The sequence below is a fragment of the Ipomoea triloba genome, chromosome 10 (genome assembly GCF_003576645.1).
Source record: "Ipomoea triloba cultivar NCNSP0323 chromosome 10, ASM357664v1".
NCBI classification, from domain to species: domain Eukaryota; kingdom Viridiplantae; phylum Streptophyta; class Magnoliopsida; order Solanales; family Convolvulaceae; genus Ipomoea; species Ipomoea triloba.
Window position 1 is genome coordinate 3,008,548 of NC_044925.1, and position 18,161 is coordinate 3,026,708.

Sequence of the window (18,161 nt, forward strand, 5' to 3'; positions counted from 1 at the left end):
TATCAAGAATCTTGAACTGCCGAATAAATATTTGTTAAAATAAATACATAAGAAATTAAGAATCTTATCGAAGAACTTAGGTTTTATAACTTCGGGGATGACGATTTGAAGTGCAATATATACAATGACAAAATTTGAAGGAATATGACTACTTAGTGTCTTTGTTCAAGTTGGATATGTTCTTGGGAAATGGCAAATATATTGATTCTTGACATTGCTTTAACAATTCGTTAATCAATTTAAGATAGGTTTGAAAACTCGAAAAATGATTTTTGTAAAAATAAAATAAAGAAGTCATTATGCAATGTAACAATGGGCAAATGTTCTCTCTAAACATGTAAAAATAGACAACCATTTTGTTCGTGACAAAATAACGTTGAAGGAACTACAAGTAAACTACATCTCAACAAAAGACCAACTAGCAGACATATTCACAGAGTCACTCACCACAGCTAGATTCAAGTTTAGCTTCTAAGAGACAAGTTTAATGTTCTATCTAGAGACCCTTAAACTTGAGGATACATATTAAGACTCTGTATTTTACTCACATTAGAATTTATTCTCCCTCTCACTGTATTATTGTAAATCTACATTTTACCATTCCTAACCTGATTATTACTAATCCTTGACTCCTTGTACTCTTATAAATACCTCTATTCATGTACTTAGTAAATATGATTGATTAATACTACAACTCTTTGCATATTATTGTTCTCATCACTACTAACAACAACAACAACAATAATAATAATAATAATAATAATGAGCAACATTAACAAAGTTGATCAGACGGTTGACTTAATAAACTCAAAATTTCAAGTTTGACTATCGGTGAGAGTAATTTACTGTCCTTCTTGATTTAAGCTGGTCAACTATGTACAACCTAAGTTGATTTACCTAATACATACCCTCATGTAGTAATTGTGGGTTTCTCTCGTTACTTAAAAAATATATAGGGACAAAATTTATAATTACAATTGATAGTCAAAAGTGTTATTTCCTTTTATAATATTTAGGAATGCTTATAAGTTAAAGATAGAATTTTGAAGAATACTTTCTTCACTAGAAAGATCATGTATGCCAAATTTGATTGAAAAAATATTTAAAAAATAATAATTAAACACATAACTTGATATAAGTATATTTCATTCATTCAATCACTTCTTTATCACTACACTTCTATATATTAATTACCGAAAAGGAGACAAATACTTTTCTTTTGGATCCCATTTGACAGAGTAGATGGTGGATGTGTTGAATGTAGAGCATTGATAAGTTGCTGTATTTCCGGTGGGTTGTTGAAGCTGCCATCAAATCAATGAATCATCAATGCTTCTTCCTCAATTTATTGTCCATGAACTGCATTTATATTATTATTATTTTGCATCAAACTTTCCTGCCAAAATTATGTTATGATAATTGTACAATTTTGCCAGGAAAGTCAATTGTTTCCTACTTTGCAATTTAGTCCCTCTTTTTTTATTTATAATTTTAACCAATATAATCCTCAATTATTTTACTATGTTATATATTTAATCCCTTCAAATAATCAATTTAATCTTTAATTTTTTTTAAAATGAAAACGTAAATAATTGAGGGACTAAATTGATTAATTTATACATTGAGTGGCTAAATTTACAGCAAAGTAAAATAATTGATAATCATATTGATTATGTAAAATGACACTTTTACCCTCCTCCCCCTGCCCCCCCACCCCCTCCCCCTCAATTATATTCTTATAATGTTTTTCCTCCTGAGTTATTCATGCATCCATATTATCCCTAGAATTATTTTGGAAGTGACAATTGTTTCCCTCTCTATTAAATGGACATTTGGACCCTTAAAAATAAAGGCAAAATAAGTATTTTAAGTCACTTTCTTTCTCCAACAAATGATTACTTATATCCAGGAATTATAATAAATGCGAAAAATAACAGACACCATTTGTAAATATTATAATCATACTTTCAAATTAATGCTAGTAACATCATTAAGATTTAAACACAAATTTAGCACACCATTTGCAAATGTTATAGTTATAATTTTAAGCTAATACTAGTAACAAAATTAAGACCTAAACACAAATTTAGCAATAATGAATTATTTGTGTTTAAATCTTAAGTATTTTACTAGCATTAGCTTAAAATTATAATTATAATATTTGTAAATGATATATGTTTTTTTTCACATTTATTTTGATTCTCAAATATAAGCAATAATTTTTTGGAGAAGAAAAGTGAGTTGAAATACCTATTTTGTCCTTATTTTTAACCGTCCAAATAAAGATGTGGGAAAATTGCCACTTTCAAAATAATTGAGGGGAATATTGTGGATACATGATTAATAATTCATGGGAAAAACGTTATAAACATATAATTTAGGGGACAAAAGTGTTATTTTCCTTATTGATTAAAATTGAAAATTAAGAACTACATTGCATAATAATAAACAATTAATTAATTAAAAGATCAAAAGTGGGAGTATCCCATTTAACTCTTTTTATCAATAAAAAGAAGAAGAGTAATAAAAATTATGGGTAATTCTTTTTTTTTTTTTAGTACTACTGACTCTGTTACACTGAGACTCGATTTTATGACCTCTCATTTGGGAGAGTCATTACATGCTACTTGACCTTGATCACAAGGTTTTTGACGAATAACTCTCTTTTAGAGGAATCAGAATACATCACCTAAACGCTGAGTAAAAAATAGAGTACAAATTTGGAGTATGTGTAGTATTTTTTTTTTTCCAAATAATATAGGTGTATATATGAAAAGTGGAATTTGGTCACCTAGTCAGAACTCAAAAGATTAACAAATAGGCTAGTATTCATCGACAGACATTAAAATGGGGTACTAAAAATAGAAATCAAATTAGTCAATTCCATTGATGTCTCCGAAACCCCCCTATCTACCCACCCACCACTCCCAAACCCAAATTTCTGGGCTCTGGATATGCATATAAATTGGAACCCCCCCTGCTCTGCCTTTCCATAATTTGCTCCTTTAGATACAAACTTGCGTATATACATCAACCCCCTCCCCCCTCTGATGGCAGAGAGTAATGGAAACCATGTAGTTGCTCTGGACCTCAAGGATGAAAGGTCCAATCTTGATGATTCTGGCTGCGATTTCATCTTCACTCTCCCTTTTATACAGAAGGTCATCTCATACCATCTTCCTCATATTCTTTCTTCTTCAATTTATATTCTTCATCATACCATCAAATTTGCAGGGATTTTTTTTTTTTTTTTTCTAATTTTGATTTTTTTTTTCCTTCAATTTTGAAGCATAGTTAATGAGCTGGAAACACCCATTTAATCTGAGTTTTTTTTTTTTTTTTTTTTAATTTTGATTTTTTTTTTCCTTCAATTTTGAAGCATAGTTAATGAGCTGGAAACACCCATTTAATCTGAGTTTTTTTTTTTTTTTTTTTTAATTTTGATTTTTTTTTTCCTTCAATTTTGAAGCATAGTTAATGAGCTGGAAACACCCATTTAATCTGAGTTTTTTTTTTTTTTTTTTTTAATTTTGATTTTTTTTTTCCTTCAATTTTGAAGCATAGTTAATGAGCTGGAAACACCCATTTAATCTGAGTTTTTTTTTTTTTTTTTTTTAATTTTGATTTTTTTTTTCCTTCAATTTTGAAGCATAGTTAATGAGCTGGAAACACCCATTTAATCTGAGTTTTTTTTTTTTTTTTTTTTAATTTTGATTTTTTTTTTCCTTCAATTTTGAAGCATAGTTAATGAGCTGGAAACACCCATTTAATCTGAGTTTTTTTTTTTTTTTTTTTTTTTAAATATGATTTGGAGGTTTATTGATTTATGGTGTTTGTGTGTGTAGTTGATTGCAGAGATGTTTGGGACATACTTCTTGATATTCGCAGGTTGCGGCGCGGTGGTGGTGAACGCCGAGAAAGGGAATATAACTTTTCCGGGGATATCAATAGTGTGGGGACTGGTGGTCATGGTCATGGTCTACTCCGTCGGACATATCTCCGGCGCACATTTCAACCCCGCCGTCACCATTGCTTTCGCCTCCTGCAAGAGATTCCCCTTCAAACAGGTCACCTCACATTATATTTCATTTCAAAATCCATCATTCGAATTAACCTCTTATCACCAAAAGTTATAGCCAGTAACAAAGACATTTTTCCAAAAAAAAAAAAAAAAAGTAACAAAGACACAACTTTATTTATTTATATCGCCACATATTTTCGAGATACTGAATATTGAACTTACCCTTTAATCCTTTTACTGACCTCCGACCACCCAACAATCTGTCAGCCACTGAATACTATATTTAGCCTTTACCTGTCTCCGCATAACAAAATTAATCTTATTTACTAATGTGGCGTACTATAACTTCTAATTTGAGAGAGTCTTTGCTACTTTGTCTATCTTATATTACATAATATATAAAATTTCATTTTCAAATAAATGTTGTTGTTTTTTTATGGTTTTCTTTGTCACATTCATTAAACTTCGATTCCCAACTGTTCTAACTTATCAAGCCGGTGATGTTAGTTGGGACTATTGTTATCCAAAACTTAATTAAGGTGGTAGTCTTTATGTTATGTCATTTTTTCTTACCTAGATTTACATTTGTTTAGGTTCCTTTGTATTTATGTGCACAAATTCTTGGGGCAACCCTAGCAAGTGGAACCCTCCGACTATTATTCCATGGAACACACGACCACTTCGCCGGCACACTTCCGCAGGGATCCGACTCACAATCCCTCGTTATCGAGTTCATCATCACATTCTACCTCATGTTCGTCATTTCTGGAGTCGCCACCGATAATCGAGCTGTTAGTATCATTCCCAACCTTATTCTTAAATTTTACAATTAATGAAGTGTCAGTAGATAGCTGATCAATAAAATTTTTATTTACTTGACCAAGTCAAAATGTTAAAATTAATGTTTGGTAAACGTACACTTTTTTCCCTTACCTGATTGGCCCTAGATAGCTTAAATGTGAAATGTTATTTTGAGTAGTAGTGTTTCATATCAACTAGTCAAAATAACTAATATAATCAAAAATGAAAAAAGTGGGAGTATTATTTATGTCAATTACTAGAGTAGAAGAGTCTGAGTTGACATAAATATGTATCTATTTCTTATTAATTATAACAAATTGATACCTATTGGGAGCTACACTGAAATCTTTCTCTATAAGTTTTGACTGCATACCTGCATTACTTGCAAGCTTTTGATTATTTGTATTATTATTAATTAAAGTTATTTATTATTGTTACAATATGTAGGTTTGACTACCTATTACTTATGTAACACTAAAGTATTGTTATTATAATTATTATTAAGGTGGGGCTGGGGTTAATCACATGGCGTACGCAATTATAGTCAATTAAGGAGAAGGAGATTGTGTTTAAAAGTTGATAAGAAAGCGACTTTATGATAATGTTTGAAATAAATAAATAAATAAATTAGTATATGGACCCATAATTAACGAATCAAATCATCAGTCCATTATTTTATTGATTTACTTTTGGGTTACGTTACGTTGCAGATTGGAGAACTTGCTGGCCTTGCAGTCGGAGCTACTGTCTTACTTAATGTCATGTTTGCTGGGTAAGTACTCTACTGCCCTTGCATTTTTCTTATTATTATTTTTTTTTTTTGAGAATAAAAATTATTATTATTATTATTATTGAAATTTTAGAAATTTTGTGTGGGACTAGCTCACCAATTATTTAGATGTTGACGAAGGGTTCATTTTCAACTTTCTCATGCTACATTACTTCATTTATTTATTTATTCTCAAAATTGTAGTGACACCCCATTCCACATGAAGAAATGAGAATATTAGATTCTAGGAATGTGGGAAAAAAACTATAAAACTATTTTAGGAAATATCACATTTTTATTCTTCTAGAGCCAAACAAAGACGTATAACATTCTGTTATATAATAAATAAATTATCAAATACATGCTAAAAGTTTTGCATCAAAATTTGTCCCATCTAATACGAGACTTTAAGGGATGTTTGGTAAATAGTTGTGAATTGTTAGCTGTTAGCTTATTAGGTTAGTGAGTTTGACTAATTGGTAATATTAGTTTATTGTAAAAAGATGTTTAATAAATTAGATGTTAGCGGATAGATGATTAAATGCAAAATGATTTTTTCAAAAAGTTGATCGGAAAAGCTGTTTTGAACAATTTTTTGAATTTTAGCATTTTAAAGCAATAAACTGTTACAAAAAGTTAATGAATCAAATACTTATATATATTGAATGTTTAACCAAGTCAGACACTTAATAATAATTAAATAAGTTAAAATTGACGGATAAGGTAACTATCTTGTCGCCTAAATTAATGTTAGCTTCTTTCATATTTATTGATTATTTTAAAAAAAAATAATTAACTAATTGCATTACGAGTTAATTAGGTAAAATAATTTTTCATCTGAATTCTGGTGCAACCGTGCAAGCAACATCATTTTTTTTTACCAAATAATCGTAATGTATAATTTTCTTTTCCTAAAAAAAGTATTTTTTTCATATCAAATATATTACATCTAGTTTGAAGTCTCGATCAAATCATACATTGCATAAATTTACATATTATTATTGAATTTTTTCCAAGTTAATTTAGTGAACAGTAATAAACTTAATTATTTAGGGTTTAGGGTTTATTTGAAGTGGTGGGTTTGAGAGCTTAATTCATCAGATCACTAATTAAACACTCATATTTTGGAATGCAGGCCAATATCAGGGGCATCTATGAACCCAGCAAGGAGTTTAGGGCCAGCAATAGTGTCAAAGAAGTACACTGGAATCTGGATTTACTTGCTTGGACCAACTGCAGGCGCCATTGCAGGAGCTTGGGTTTACAATACAATTAGGTTTACAGACAAGCCTCTGCGTGAGATCACCAAAAGTGGCTCTTTTCTCAGAACCAAAGGCTCAGGCAGCCGCAATGGCTCCAAGTAATTAATCTGTTCTGTGGAGGCTGCGTTGTAGGCTTAGTTCCTTTAATTTTTCACCTATATAATGCATGTCTCATCTTCCTTAAGGCTATATATATATATATATATATAAACAGAAATAATATACTTTAATTTGGAGTTACGTTGGTGAATATAGTATTTCCTATATGTTCTATATATATATATATATATATATATATATATATATATATATATATAGTATATATGTATTAACTTTAATTTACTCATCAATTCATCATCACCTACCATTCAGAGATGACCATAATTTGGTTTCTAAAATGTATGAATCAGAAGCATATCTATTCTGACTTGCGGGCCCTGGTGTATTCAATCAAAACTTTTGTAGATTTTCAACCGACTTTTAAATGATGAATTTTAAATTAGAATCTTTTAAACTTTCATAAACTTTTGTACGAATGTATATATTATTTTTATAAATAAATTAATGCATTGTAAAAATAAAAAATAAAAAATAAAAATTTATTGCCACTAAAGTAGGCTATATTATACATAAAGACAATATCATTCAATTTTCACTAAATGATTAATACAATCAATAAAAATGTTTTTTTTTGAAAGGAATAAAAATGTTTCTTGAACTAATGAAACAACTAATTTTGCCAATAAATATTCAATGGTTTCATTAAACTTGACTTCTTCAAATTTCTCATCTACTTGTTCTTCCTCCCTAACAACCTTCTCAACTTCATAATTGTTATCAATATTCAATACTAGAGCTAGGTATTATATGTCAATAACCTAAATGGTATTAAATTGTACGTACCTAAAAAAAAAAACAATACAAAATATATTTTAAAAAAAACAAAAAGTAAAGAAAAGAAAAATACTTCTAGTAAAAAAACCAATAATACTACGAACTTCTAGTAAAAAAATACTTAACAAAATTTATGAAACTAATAATAGTAATACTAATACTAATTAATAATACTACTATTAACTCTCATTTGGATAATTTGAACATTATTCAATCATAACAATCTTGTAGTAACATATTTATTAGAAATATATCTTTCTTTGTTTTCGTGCATGTGCAACCATTCAAAAGCCTTGAAACAAATATTACGAGTTAATACTCAATATAGTCCTCGACTATAGTGGTTTTATTCAATTTAGTCCTAAGTGACTTTTTATACTTTATTTAGTCTTCGACTTTAATGGTTTTACACACTTTAGTCCTCTGTTAAGAATTCCGTTTGTTAGCGCGCTGTTAACAGTAAAGTTAACATGGTAATTTCATTTCCTTTTTATTTTTTATCAGATTAATTATCTTTCCTAATTTCCCTCCCTCCTGCAAAACTCTTAGAGTCTTTTCTCCCTTTTCCTTGAACGTGATTTTCATTTCCATAATCTGTTTGAGAGAAATGAAAGGGCTAAGTCATGTATTGCTGTGGATAGGAAACGCTCTTCAGAAACTACAGGCAATAAAAATCCTAACATATAATGGCAATAGTTTTATTCTTTTCATTTTGTTTTTGGTTGATCATTTACATCATAGATCAATTAAGCTACCCTTTTCATGTTTAATTTGTCAAGACTGTAGAACACTTTTTAATTAGCTCATGCAAGCAGATAATCAGCTTGGAGTTATATATACAGATTGTTTACAATCTGCAATCATGGGCAATTAACACAAACATTTTCCCAGAAAAATAGAAAGCAAAATAAGTTCTGGCTTATGATTCAGTTTGTTCTAGTTTTATACTTTTTGAGGATAAGTTTTAATTTGATTGCATGATTGCATGCGTAAGTATTGGAAACTTTTCTCTTTTTTTCTTGCTGTTAGTTTATGATACTCCATGAAGAATGTTAATTGCTTGGGTTTGGATTCATTAGTGTTAATGCTAATTGCTAATTATTTGTTAGTTACTTTGTGTTTGAATTCATTTGAAATTAACTAAAAATGCTTCTGTTTGGATTCATTTGAAAATAGATCAGAATTCGAACATGCCCAAGTGTTTGCAGCATTTTCTAGGGCTTGAGGAAGGGAGGGGGAAAGTGCATCAATGATGAAGAAGAGGGAGGGAAATTAGGAAAGATAATTAATCTGATAAATAATAAAAAGTAAATGAAATTACCATGTTAGCCTTACTGTTAACAGCTAACAAACAGAATTCTTAACAGAGGACTAAAGTGTGTAAAACCATTAAAGTCGAGGACTAAATAAAGTACAAAAAGTCACTTAGGACTAAATTGAATAAAACCACTATAGTCGAAGACCGGGTATTAACTCCAAATATTACTATCCAAGTTTGGGATTTCCTTAATATCATCCCAACAACAACTTTTTTTCCCATTTTTCTGCACTAAACAATGGATATCGGCTAAAGTTGAATAAGAAGTATTAGATAATATAATTTATACAACAATAATAAATTTTTGCTATGATATATATATATATATATATATATATATATATATATATATNTATATATATATATATATGTGAAAATAAAAAGATAAAAATAAAAATTATATGAGATTTATGAAAATTATGGAATTTACCATAAAATTTGACCGGAATAGTTGAAAAGTCTATTTGGGTTAGACAGAGACAGACCGTCTTTAGAGAAAGTTAAAATGTTTAGAGCTACAGGATTAGATTTAACTATTCTTGGAGGGCTAAGGAGGTGGTTTCATGGACTTGGGGGAGGGGGTATTACTAGTGGAGGAAGAGGGGGGCGTATGACGTTCGTCCACGACCAATTGGCGCTTGGATAGCAGAAAGGCTCGTCGCACAACCCGGTTGAGGCATGGCTAGCAGTAGCCAAGTAAGCCCATTCACACTAATTGTGGGGGCTTAGGTGCAAGGAGAAAGGTGGTGTTATGGGCTTTGGGGAAGAGGGAGTACGATCGACTCACGATGGCGCAGACTCCTAATTTGTGGAGGGCCCGTCGTGCACCCTTGGTCGAGGCATGAGTGGTGAGAGGCAAATGTACCTTGTCACGCCAGCGAATGATGAGGCAAAGTGGGGGTGCAGGAAGGGGTACAACAAGGCAATCGGGGATGCGAGAGCCTAGAACATAAACGTGTAACTACTATGATAGGGATATGTGGGATATATCTCCCTGATATATAACTATAATATCTTCATCACATTTAATTGTACTAACTACATTGAGATACATCTCAAATAATGCATTTCACCAAATCCAATTATATCTCTACTATATATAAGCATTAAAAAAAGAGTCATTTCCATTTTTGGTCCTACTGTTATTGTAGCATTGTCAATTTTTAGTCCACTTAATTAATTTTTGCCACATTGTGACCAGTCTTATTTAGTTCTTGCCACTTTTAGTCTACCGTTAAAATTTTTGTCAAATTACCGTCCAAAATATGGGTATTTTTCGTCTTTTCATGCTTTGGTCATCTCCTTGACTCTTTTCAGTGGTTTTCCTTACACATTTTCATTCATTGAAGAGGTTCGGCGAAAGCCATGTGAGCCACGTTACAAAGCCATGGCTTTCGCCGGACCTCTTCATTGGATGAAAATCTGTAAGGAAAACCACTATAAAGGGTAAATGAGATGATCAAAGCATGAAAAAATCAAAATACCCCTGTTTTGGACGGTTATTTGACGAAAATTTTAACGGTGGACTAAAAGTGGCAAGGACTAAATAAGACTGGCCGCAATGTGACAAAAATTAATGAAGTGGACTAAAATTGGCAATGTCCTAATAACACTAGGACCAAAAATAGAAATGATTCATTAAAAAAACATAATGAATAATTGAGAGTTTAATATATTCCTCACAGATGAATCATATATCAAAAAGGATGAAAATAATTTAAAAAAATTTAAAAACATTCCTAACTACGCATTCACCGGTGCCATACTTATCGACGAACATGGTTTCCCGAATCTATTAGAAGTCCGGCGTAAGTCCATTGGAAATCACAAAAGTAGTGATCTTTGGCATACTAAAGGCACTTATCGCCGTTATCGGCGAACATCGTAAAACCCCACCGACATCGAAGAGGTTTTGGTAGTAACTGTTTTTTCCGAGGCCACAAGATACCCATAGCCCACCCAAGCCGCGATCACTGCTTCTCTGCTATCGGAACCCATGAGAAACTCAACCCCTGAACGCCCAAATGATGAATTGCAGTTTCTTGGATCAAATGCCAAGGTTTCTGGGTTGAAACCCGAATGTTCGACCTCGAGGAGTATGGGTAAGGGTAAAGTTTCTGAAGATGGGACAAAGAAACCAGATGGCTCAACATTTATGTGCGAAATTTGTTCCGATGAGAAGCAAAGAATCGAAGTTTTTAGAATAATGGGGTGCAACCACTCCTACTGCTCCGATTGCGCGTCCAAATACGTGGCTGCGAAGCTCCAAGACAGCACTTTTCGAATCTGTTGCCCTGTTTCTGGGTGCGGGGGAGTGATAGAGCCTGAGAATTGCCGTTTTATTTTGCCCAAAACGGTGTTTGATCGATGGGGGGACGCTTTATGCGAGGCTATGATTCTTTCTCTGGAGAAATTTTATTGCCCCTATAAGGACTGCTCTGCCCTTCTGATCGATGAAAATCTGGAGATTGTGGAATCTGAGTGCCCAGAATGCAGGAGATTGTTTTGTGCCAAGTGTAAGGTGCCCTGGCATTCTGAGATTTCTTGCTCAGAGTTTCAGAAGTTTCATGAGAATGAGAGACCAATGGAGGTCATAAATATTGAAGATGAAACATTTATGTGTGAAATCTGCTGTGATGAGAAGGAAAAAATCGAAATCTTTAAAATTATGGGCTGCACCCATTCCTATTGTTCTGAATGTGTGTCAAAGTACATAGGTTCAAAGGTGGAAGACAACATTTCAAGAATCTGTTGTCCTGTGACAGGGTGTGAAGGGGTGCTGGAGCCTGAGAATTGCCTATCAATTCTGCCCAGGCCGGTGTTTGATGGGTGGGTGGACGCCCTATGCGAGGCTTCTTGCTTCCGAGAAATTCTATTGCCCCTTCAAGGATTGCTCTGCTCTCTTGATTGATGAGAAAGTGGAGGTTGCAGAATGCGAGTGCCCGGAATGCAGGAGGTTGTTCTGTGCCAAGTGTAAGGTGCCCTGGCATTCCGAGATTTCGTGCTCAGAGTTTCAGAAGCTGAATAAGAATGAGAGGCAAAGGGAGGATATACAGCTCATGAATTTTGCAGCTGGTAGGCAATGGAAGAGGTGCCCTAATTGTGGGATCTATGTGGAGAGAGTTTCAGGCTGTGGTTTCATGGTTTGCAGGTTAGATACTCCAATGCTTCTTTTGCTTTGATTCCCCTTGCTTTGCTTAGCAGTTTAAGTTTTGGTTTCAGTATAATTTAGAAATTCCAAGATTGAACCTTGCATATGGTATAAGCCTAGCCCTTGTTTGTATATGCAATAACTTATATATTACTTAGAGGTTTGTCACTTTCGGTTACACAAGTTTGGTAGCATTCGTACAATCAATCATGCTATTATAATTATGAAAAATGCCACTATAATCGCCCGATATGTGTTGTTTCCCAAGTTTAGGTCTTTCTGGTGAGAAATTCGGTGAAATCCCACCAGATTTTGTCACATGACTTGCAACTTACCAAAAATGTATGGGCAAAAATGTCTATTTACATTATTTACCAAAAATGTATATTATGGGCAAAAATTGCCACTATAATTGCACGAATATATGCTGTTTCCCACTTTTAGGTCTTTCTAGTGAGAAATTCGGTGAAATTTCACTGGATTTTGTCACATGACTTGCAACTTACCAAAGTTTATGGGCAAAAATGTCTATTTACATTATATGCTCTCTTTTTTTTTTCTTGAGAAATGGGGAAACGTGTAATCACTACTCAAGAGTGTGTATTGGGTAAACCTCGCCTTTGCGACCTTAGCTGGCAAAAGGCCACAAGGAGGTGACAAAGTGTAACACCCCAATTTTCACATCTTGGATTTATTACAAAATCCTTAAAATATAATACATTGCGGAAGCGTCTAACCAGCAGAAAACTGGGTGTTACCACCACGCTTAGGTATCTTTCCTATACCTAAACGCTAAGGCTAAACTTACAACCTCAAATAACCATATCAATATCCAGATATGTACATATGGAAATAATCCCTCCAGGGTGTCTATTCTAGGATAGAGTAATCTTCAACCTCGACTCCCATCCTATTTAGAGCTCATCGGCCACAGGGGCCCACGCTAGACTGCATCTAATAAAGGACACAATGAAGTGTAGTTAGCGCGACGGCTAAGTAAGGAAATCCATTGTCACTCGGAAGTAAACAAAGGTTTTCAAAAACAACAATTAATAATAAATAGGGTAAGATAAACGTTACCCAACAGTCGCAGTCTACCTGCAATCATTCTAACAACAAGCAATACCACATTATATAAGTAACTTCGGCACATAACACAACCATTAATTCACACGTGAGAAACACAACACCCACACTACTGTTCGAGACACCCGACAGTTAGTTCTCACAACTCCACTCAGCGAATAGACTTCGCTCTGCAGTATGAATCAATCATACAAAATCTCACACATCACTCAGCGAATAGACTTCGCTCTGCAGTATGAATCAATCATACAAAATCTCACACATCACTCAGCGAATAGACTTCGCTCTGCAGTATGAATCAATCATACAAAATCTCACACATCACTCAGCGAATAGACTTCGCTCTGCAGTATGAATCAATCATACAAAAATCTCACCATTCACTCAGCGAATAGACTTCGCTTTGCAGTATAGATTAATCATACAGACCCCTCACCATTCACTCAGCGAATAGACTTCGCTTTGCAGTATAGATTAATCATACAGACTCCCTCACCATTCATTATTATCACACGACTCCATAACCATCACACTTGTTAAAATATATTTCCCCAAAATACACACTTTGGTTAGTGTTAGTCTCGTTATGGAAATTCGAGTACAGGAGACACAATAATTTTTGAAACACAAGTACTTTCCAAGTTAATAAATATAATGCACAAAAATAATATTTGGGCCTTCAAAAATTCACCCGGATGCCCGTAGGCTTTCAAAACATCGCAACACTCAGAGTTAAAAACATCGGGGAAAAACCGGGTCAAAAACAAGTCGAAAACGAGTCCGCGTCAAATCTGCCAGAAATTTCAGTTGGCGCAGTCCGAAAGATTGAGCCGGTAAAAATAGTTCCCGAACTCTTTTTCACTTGAAATTTTTATGGTAGAACCCCAACTTATAGTACTTGATGTCCATAAAACGTTTTGGTCATTTTGATCCACGAATAAACACAGAAAATTCCCTTTTTGCCCTTGGCAGTGTGCTGTCCAGAATATTTTTCTCTCTGGACCAGTTTTGGAAAAAAATTCGAAAACCGTACTTATACTACTCCGATCATTATGAAATTTTATATGCGGGTTCTACATTTATAGAACTACATGCCTAAAAAAAATAGGATCAAAATACCTTACCAATTTTTCCCAATAAATCTCGGAAGTTACTGCCAGAATCTATCCTGATTTCTTTTCACTATTTTCACAAGTATAAGCCTATATGGGCATAAATTCAACATATACATGCATAAATTAGCTATGAACATGTATACAAAAATTACCAAAAATCCAAAGTGTAGTTTCTTAGGCTAACTTGTAGATCCACAACTTAACACATAATTTCCACGTAAAAATTCCTAGTCATATAATTTACTAGCATTTGTTCACCTTCAAGTGATTGAACCGACTTAAGGGATTCCTTACCTTGATGGAAGATTTCAAAGCCGAGAAGTTGCTAGATCCTTTCTTTGAGTTCAAAGACCCTAAAAATATCACCACAATAACAATATTTTTCATGCACCAAACATTAACACTTAAGTTCTAGAGATGATTTAATCCAACAAAGTCTAAGGTCTTACCTACACTTAGTCTCTTGGGTTGGAAGAATGCTTAGGAGCTCTTTGATCACAATGGAAGACCAAACTAATTTTTCTTCTTCTTCCTAATGGTGTAGTTCGAAAATGGGGTGGGAGAGTGAGAGAGAGATGAGTGTGATTAGTGTAGATTTTGTCTTGAAGATCAAGTAACAAAGTGCAACACTCCCATGCCTCATTAGTGCTAACATTAAATGATCCAATCTTGGCTAGATTTTGGTTGCCACTTGTCAATACCCTATGGAGTCCTTAAGAAGATCACAACTTATTTGGCCAGTTTATGGTTAAATCAGATGAATGCTCGGAGGATTATAACTTAATTCGGGAAAATTCTAATACCAAAATTATCCTAAAAATAATCCCGTTGCAAATCACAAAAATTGGGAATTTTTCGGTATCTCGCGAAATATAGGTACAGAGTTCGTAACAATTTACCCCTTACAGTCCATTTAATATTTTCTTGAACTAACTAGAAGTTCAGGCTTAATCGTATGATACTTAATAATCCAATTTCTAGGAAAATTCGAACTGAATCTATATCCTTAAAAATTTCTCGGTTCGTGACCGGTACGTAGTTCGCAGCTTATCGATAACTAATCTTTAAAAAAAAATTCTTTCGAGCACCGAGAAGCCTTCTCTTAAATGTCATAGCTTAAAAAAAAAATTATATCGATATTCTCGAATCTTAACTTTGTCGGAAAAACCGAGGGGTTACACAAAGTCTGGTGAGATTTCACCAAATTTCTAACCTAAAGGAACAATAGTGAGGGAAAAACAGAAGCTGTGCACCTAGGACGGCAGTTTTCATAGCTGCACCAATAGTGAGAATGTTACCAAACTTGCGAGTTCAAAAGTGACCAAACATCATATTACTTACATTAAACTTCATGAGACTGTTTAGTTTGGCATTCAATATGTTCTTGTCTCACCCATCTTTATGTCATAACTACTCTGGCATATATCAATGATCATCATGCTTAGTCTTGAATACATTGTACTAAGAAGACAAGTTTATGTAGCTTAATTGTATAATGGTATTGTTTCTTGCATTTGCAATCAGATTTCTGATTTATCAATGTTGGTTCGTTGTTTTGCTAATTGTAGGTGTCGATGTAACTTCTGTTACACATGTGGAGCTGCTACTCCAAAAGATCACTTCTGCCGTAATTGTGGTACTTAATAAAATTTCATTCCATTTGGTTTCTATGCTTTTCTACTACAACTTGAATTCATGATGCATGAAAATAATTGGTCTATAATCATATCTCGAGTATTTTGAAACCATTATAATTCTCCAGCACTCCATTTCTTCATTTTTTTTTCATCTTAGAAATATATAAGTCCATTTCTTCATTTTTTTTTTCATCTTCTTAGAAATATATAAGTAAATGTATAACCTATTTTCCTTTCTCGAGTTTTTCATTTCTACCGTTATTAAATGCACGATATTGCATACGTTTCCGTTTTGTCTTGGTTAAGGTGTGGTATGTGTATTTTTGCTGCATTTTTCAGGTCAAATTACAGGATGAACTGAGATCCAGTGCTGCAAATGCATTTCCTATATTCCTTCATTTTTGAGAGAAAGGTTTAGGTTGTTTAGAAGTGGATGAATGAAGTTTCTATATGATCATTTCAGAAGATTCCTTGTTCATGGGAAAGGAGAAAATTAAAGAAGAAACATGTCAGTAGTTTGGTGGTCTAATTATGGATAAAAATATGCTATTTTGTTATCAAATTTTTGGTACAAAGTTTTATTTTCAAAAGGGGTATATACCTGGGTGGGTTTCTCTCCACTCTGATTTACGAGTTATTACATATAGGAGGTTGATTTATTCAATGGTCAATGCACACTCTTGGATACAGAGTAGTTGTTATGAGTTTTTCTCATCACTCAAAAAAATATAATATAATTTATTTTTTAAGGATATTATAATATAATTTCTAATTTAGCTATCTGCATATTATGTTAGGTGCAACTCAATGAAAAGTGGAATATTTAATATTTGTAATTGTGGATATTTAATTTAGAGTTAATTCTATTTTTCATCATAAATTTATAGGTAAAAGTTCACTTTTAATCCTTTGTTATTAGAACATTCTTATTTGGTCCTAATATTATTGTGACGTGATCATTTTTAGATACAAAGATATTTTAATCTTTTTTTTTTTTTTTTTACAAAGTAAGTTGAACCGTTATGGTTTTTATGTTTTTTTTTTTTTTGAAAAATCCATAATTGAAGACCAAAATGTGCTTATATTTAACGATATTTAAACTGTTTTGTTGATAAAGGATAAAAAAAATGATTATGCCACGATAATACTAAGACCAAAAGTAGATGTTCCGATAAAAAAGACTTAAAAGTGGATTACCACTTATAAATCTAGAATGAAAAATGTAATTAACTACTCTTTAATTTATTGAATGAAAAATGTAATTAACTACTCTTTAATTTATTGAATATAAATATCATGAAAAGTGAGTACTTAGTACAGTTAATCACGTTGCAGAATAACTAATCAAAGTTAAGCTCACTACCAAAAGAAACCAAAAAATAGATTAAGCTCACTACCAAAAGAAACCAAAAAATTATGATTAAAAATATTTGTTTGAGCCCCATGATAGCACATGTTTTGTGCATCATGGTACAGTGATTTCATTGAACATGTTTCATGTGTAAAAAAAAAAAGGTAAATTATATTAAAACTCAAAAAAAGTTCATTGAACATGTTTGAGTTCATGTTGAATATATTGCTTGAAAACATTGTTTATTCTAAAAGTTTTTGTTTTCTCTTTCATTTAATAAGTAATAAGGTAAATTTTACTCAAGAATCTTATTCTGAATTAACCTTGGTAGTATATCTTCTTTTGATAATTTATTATCTCTGATTGAAATGAAATGATAAGATTTGAATCTAAAGCTCCCTTTGAAAATGAGATATTCTGTAAAATTTACTATTAAATTATAATTTGATAATTAATGAATAATGATAAATATTTGCTTCAATTCTTCATGGTGGAATGAAAAGAAAATTTTTTACAATGTAACGCCACAACTCCACAAGGCCCATGCCTTTTTAAGGTTCAATATAGGCCTATCTAGTTTGTTTGTTTGTTTGTTTTTTTTTTTTTTTTTTTTTTTTTTGAAAATAGTTTGTTTGTTTTTTTAAAACACTTCTACAACTCTAATATTCCACTTTTTTTTTTTTTTTTGGTGTGGACCACGGTTCAAAACAACATCTTCTTAATGCTTAAAAAAATTCTTTGCTTTGCGTGCACTTT

The 18,161-nt window shown here is 32.4% G+C and overlaps 2 protein-coding genes across 2 annotated transcripts; both read left to right on the top strand.

Annotated features, from left to right (window-relative positions):
• Nucleotides 1–2,883: 2,883 nt before the first annotated feature.
• Nucleotides 2,884–7,119, top strand: LOC116031878 (aquaporin NIP1-1-like). Its single transcript, XM_031274214.1, has 5 exons — nt 2,884–3,161; nt 3,846–4,067; nt 4,615–4,812; nt 5,533–5,594; nt 6,727–7,119. Exons 1-5 carry the CDS (start codon nt 3,051–3,053, stop codon nt 6,953–6,955), a joined length of 822 nt encoding a protein of 273 aa, XP_031130074.1. The 5' UTR covers nt 2,884–3,050; the 3' UTR covers nt 6,956–7,119.
• A 3,764-nt stretch (nt 7,120–10,883) lies between these two features.
• On the top strand, nt 10,884–16,450 carry LOC116033553 (probable E3 ubiquitin-protein ligase RNF217). The gene is made up of 4 exons (XM_031276303.1): nt 10,884–11,535; nt 11,981–12,216; nt 15,986–16,053; nt 16,394–16,450. Exons 1-4 carry the CDS (start codon nt 11,062–11,064, stop codon nt 16,408–16,410), a joined length of 795 nt encoding a protein of 264 aa, XP_031132163.1. The 5' UTR covers nt 10,884–11,061; the 3' UTR covers nt 16,411–16,450.
• The last annotated feature ends 1,711 nt before the right edge of the window (nt 16,451–18,161 follow it).

Excerpts from the sequence above, each read along its gene's own strand:
- LOC116031878 (XM_031274214.1), top strand. The coding sequence starts at position 3,051 with ATGGCAGAGAGTAATGGAAACCATGTAGTTGCTCTGGACCTCAAGGAT. Across the intron at positions 4,813-5,532 it reads TCGCCACCGATAATCGAGCT|ATTGGAGAACTTGCTGGCCT; the intron begins GTTAGTATCATT and ends GTTACGTTGCAG. Across the intron at positions 5,595-6,726 it reads CTTAATGTCATGTTTGCTGG|GCCAATATCAGGGGCATCTA; the intron begins GTAAGTACTCTA and ends TTTGGAATGCAG.
- LOC116033553 (XM_031276303.1), top strand. The coding sequence starts at position 11,062 with ATGAGAAACTCAACCCCTGAACGCCCAAATGATGAATTGCAGTTTCTT. Across the intron at positions 11,536-11,980 it reads TCGATGAAAATCTGGAGATT|AAAGTGGAGGTTGCAGAATG; the intron begins GTGGAATCTGAG and ends TTGATTGATGAG. Across the intron at positions 12,217-15,985 it reads TGTGGTTTCATGGTTTGCAG|GTGTCGATGTAACTTCTGTT; the intron begins GTTAGATACTCC and ends TGCTAATTGTAG.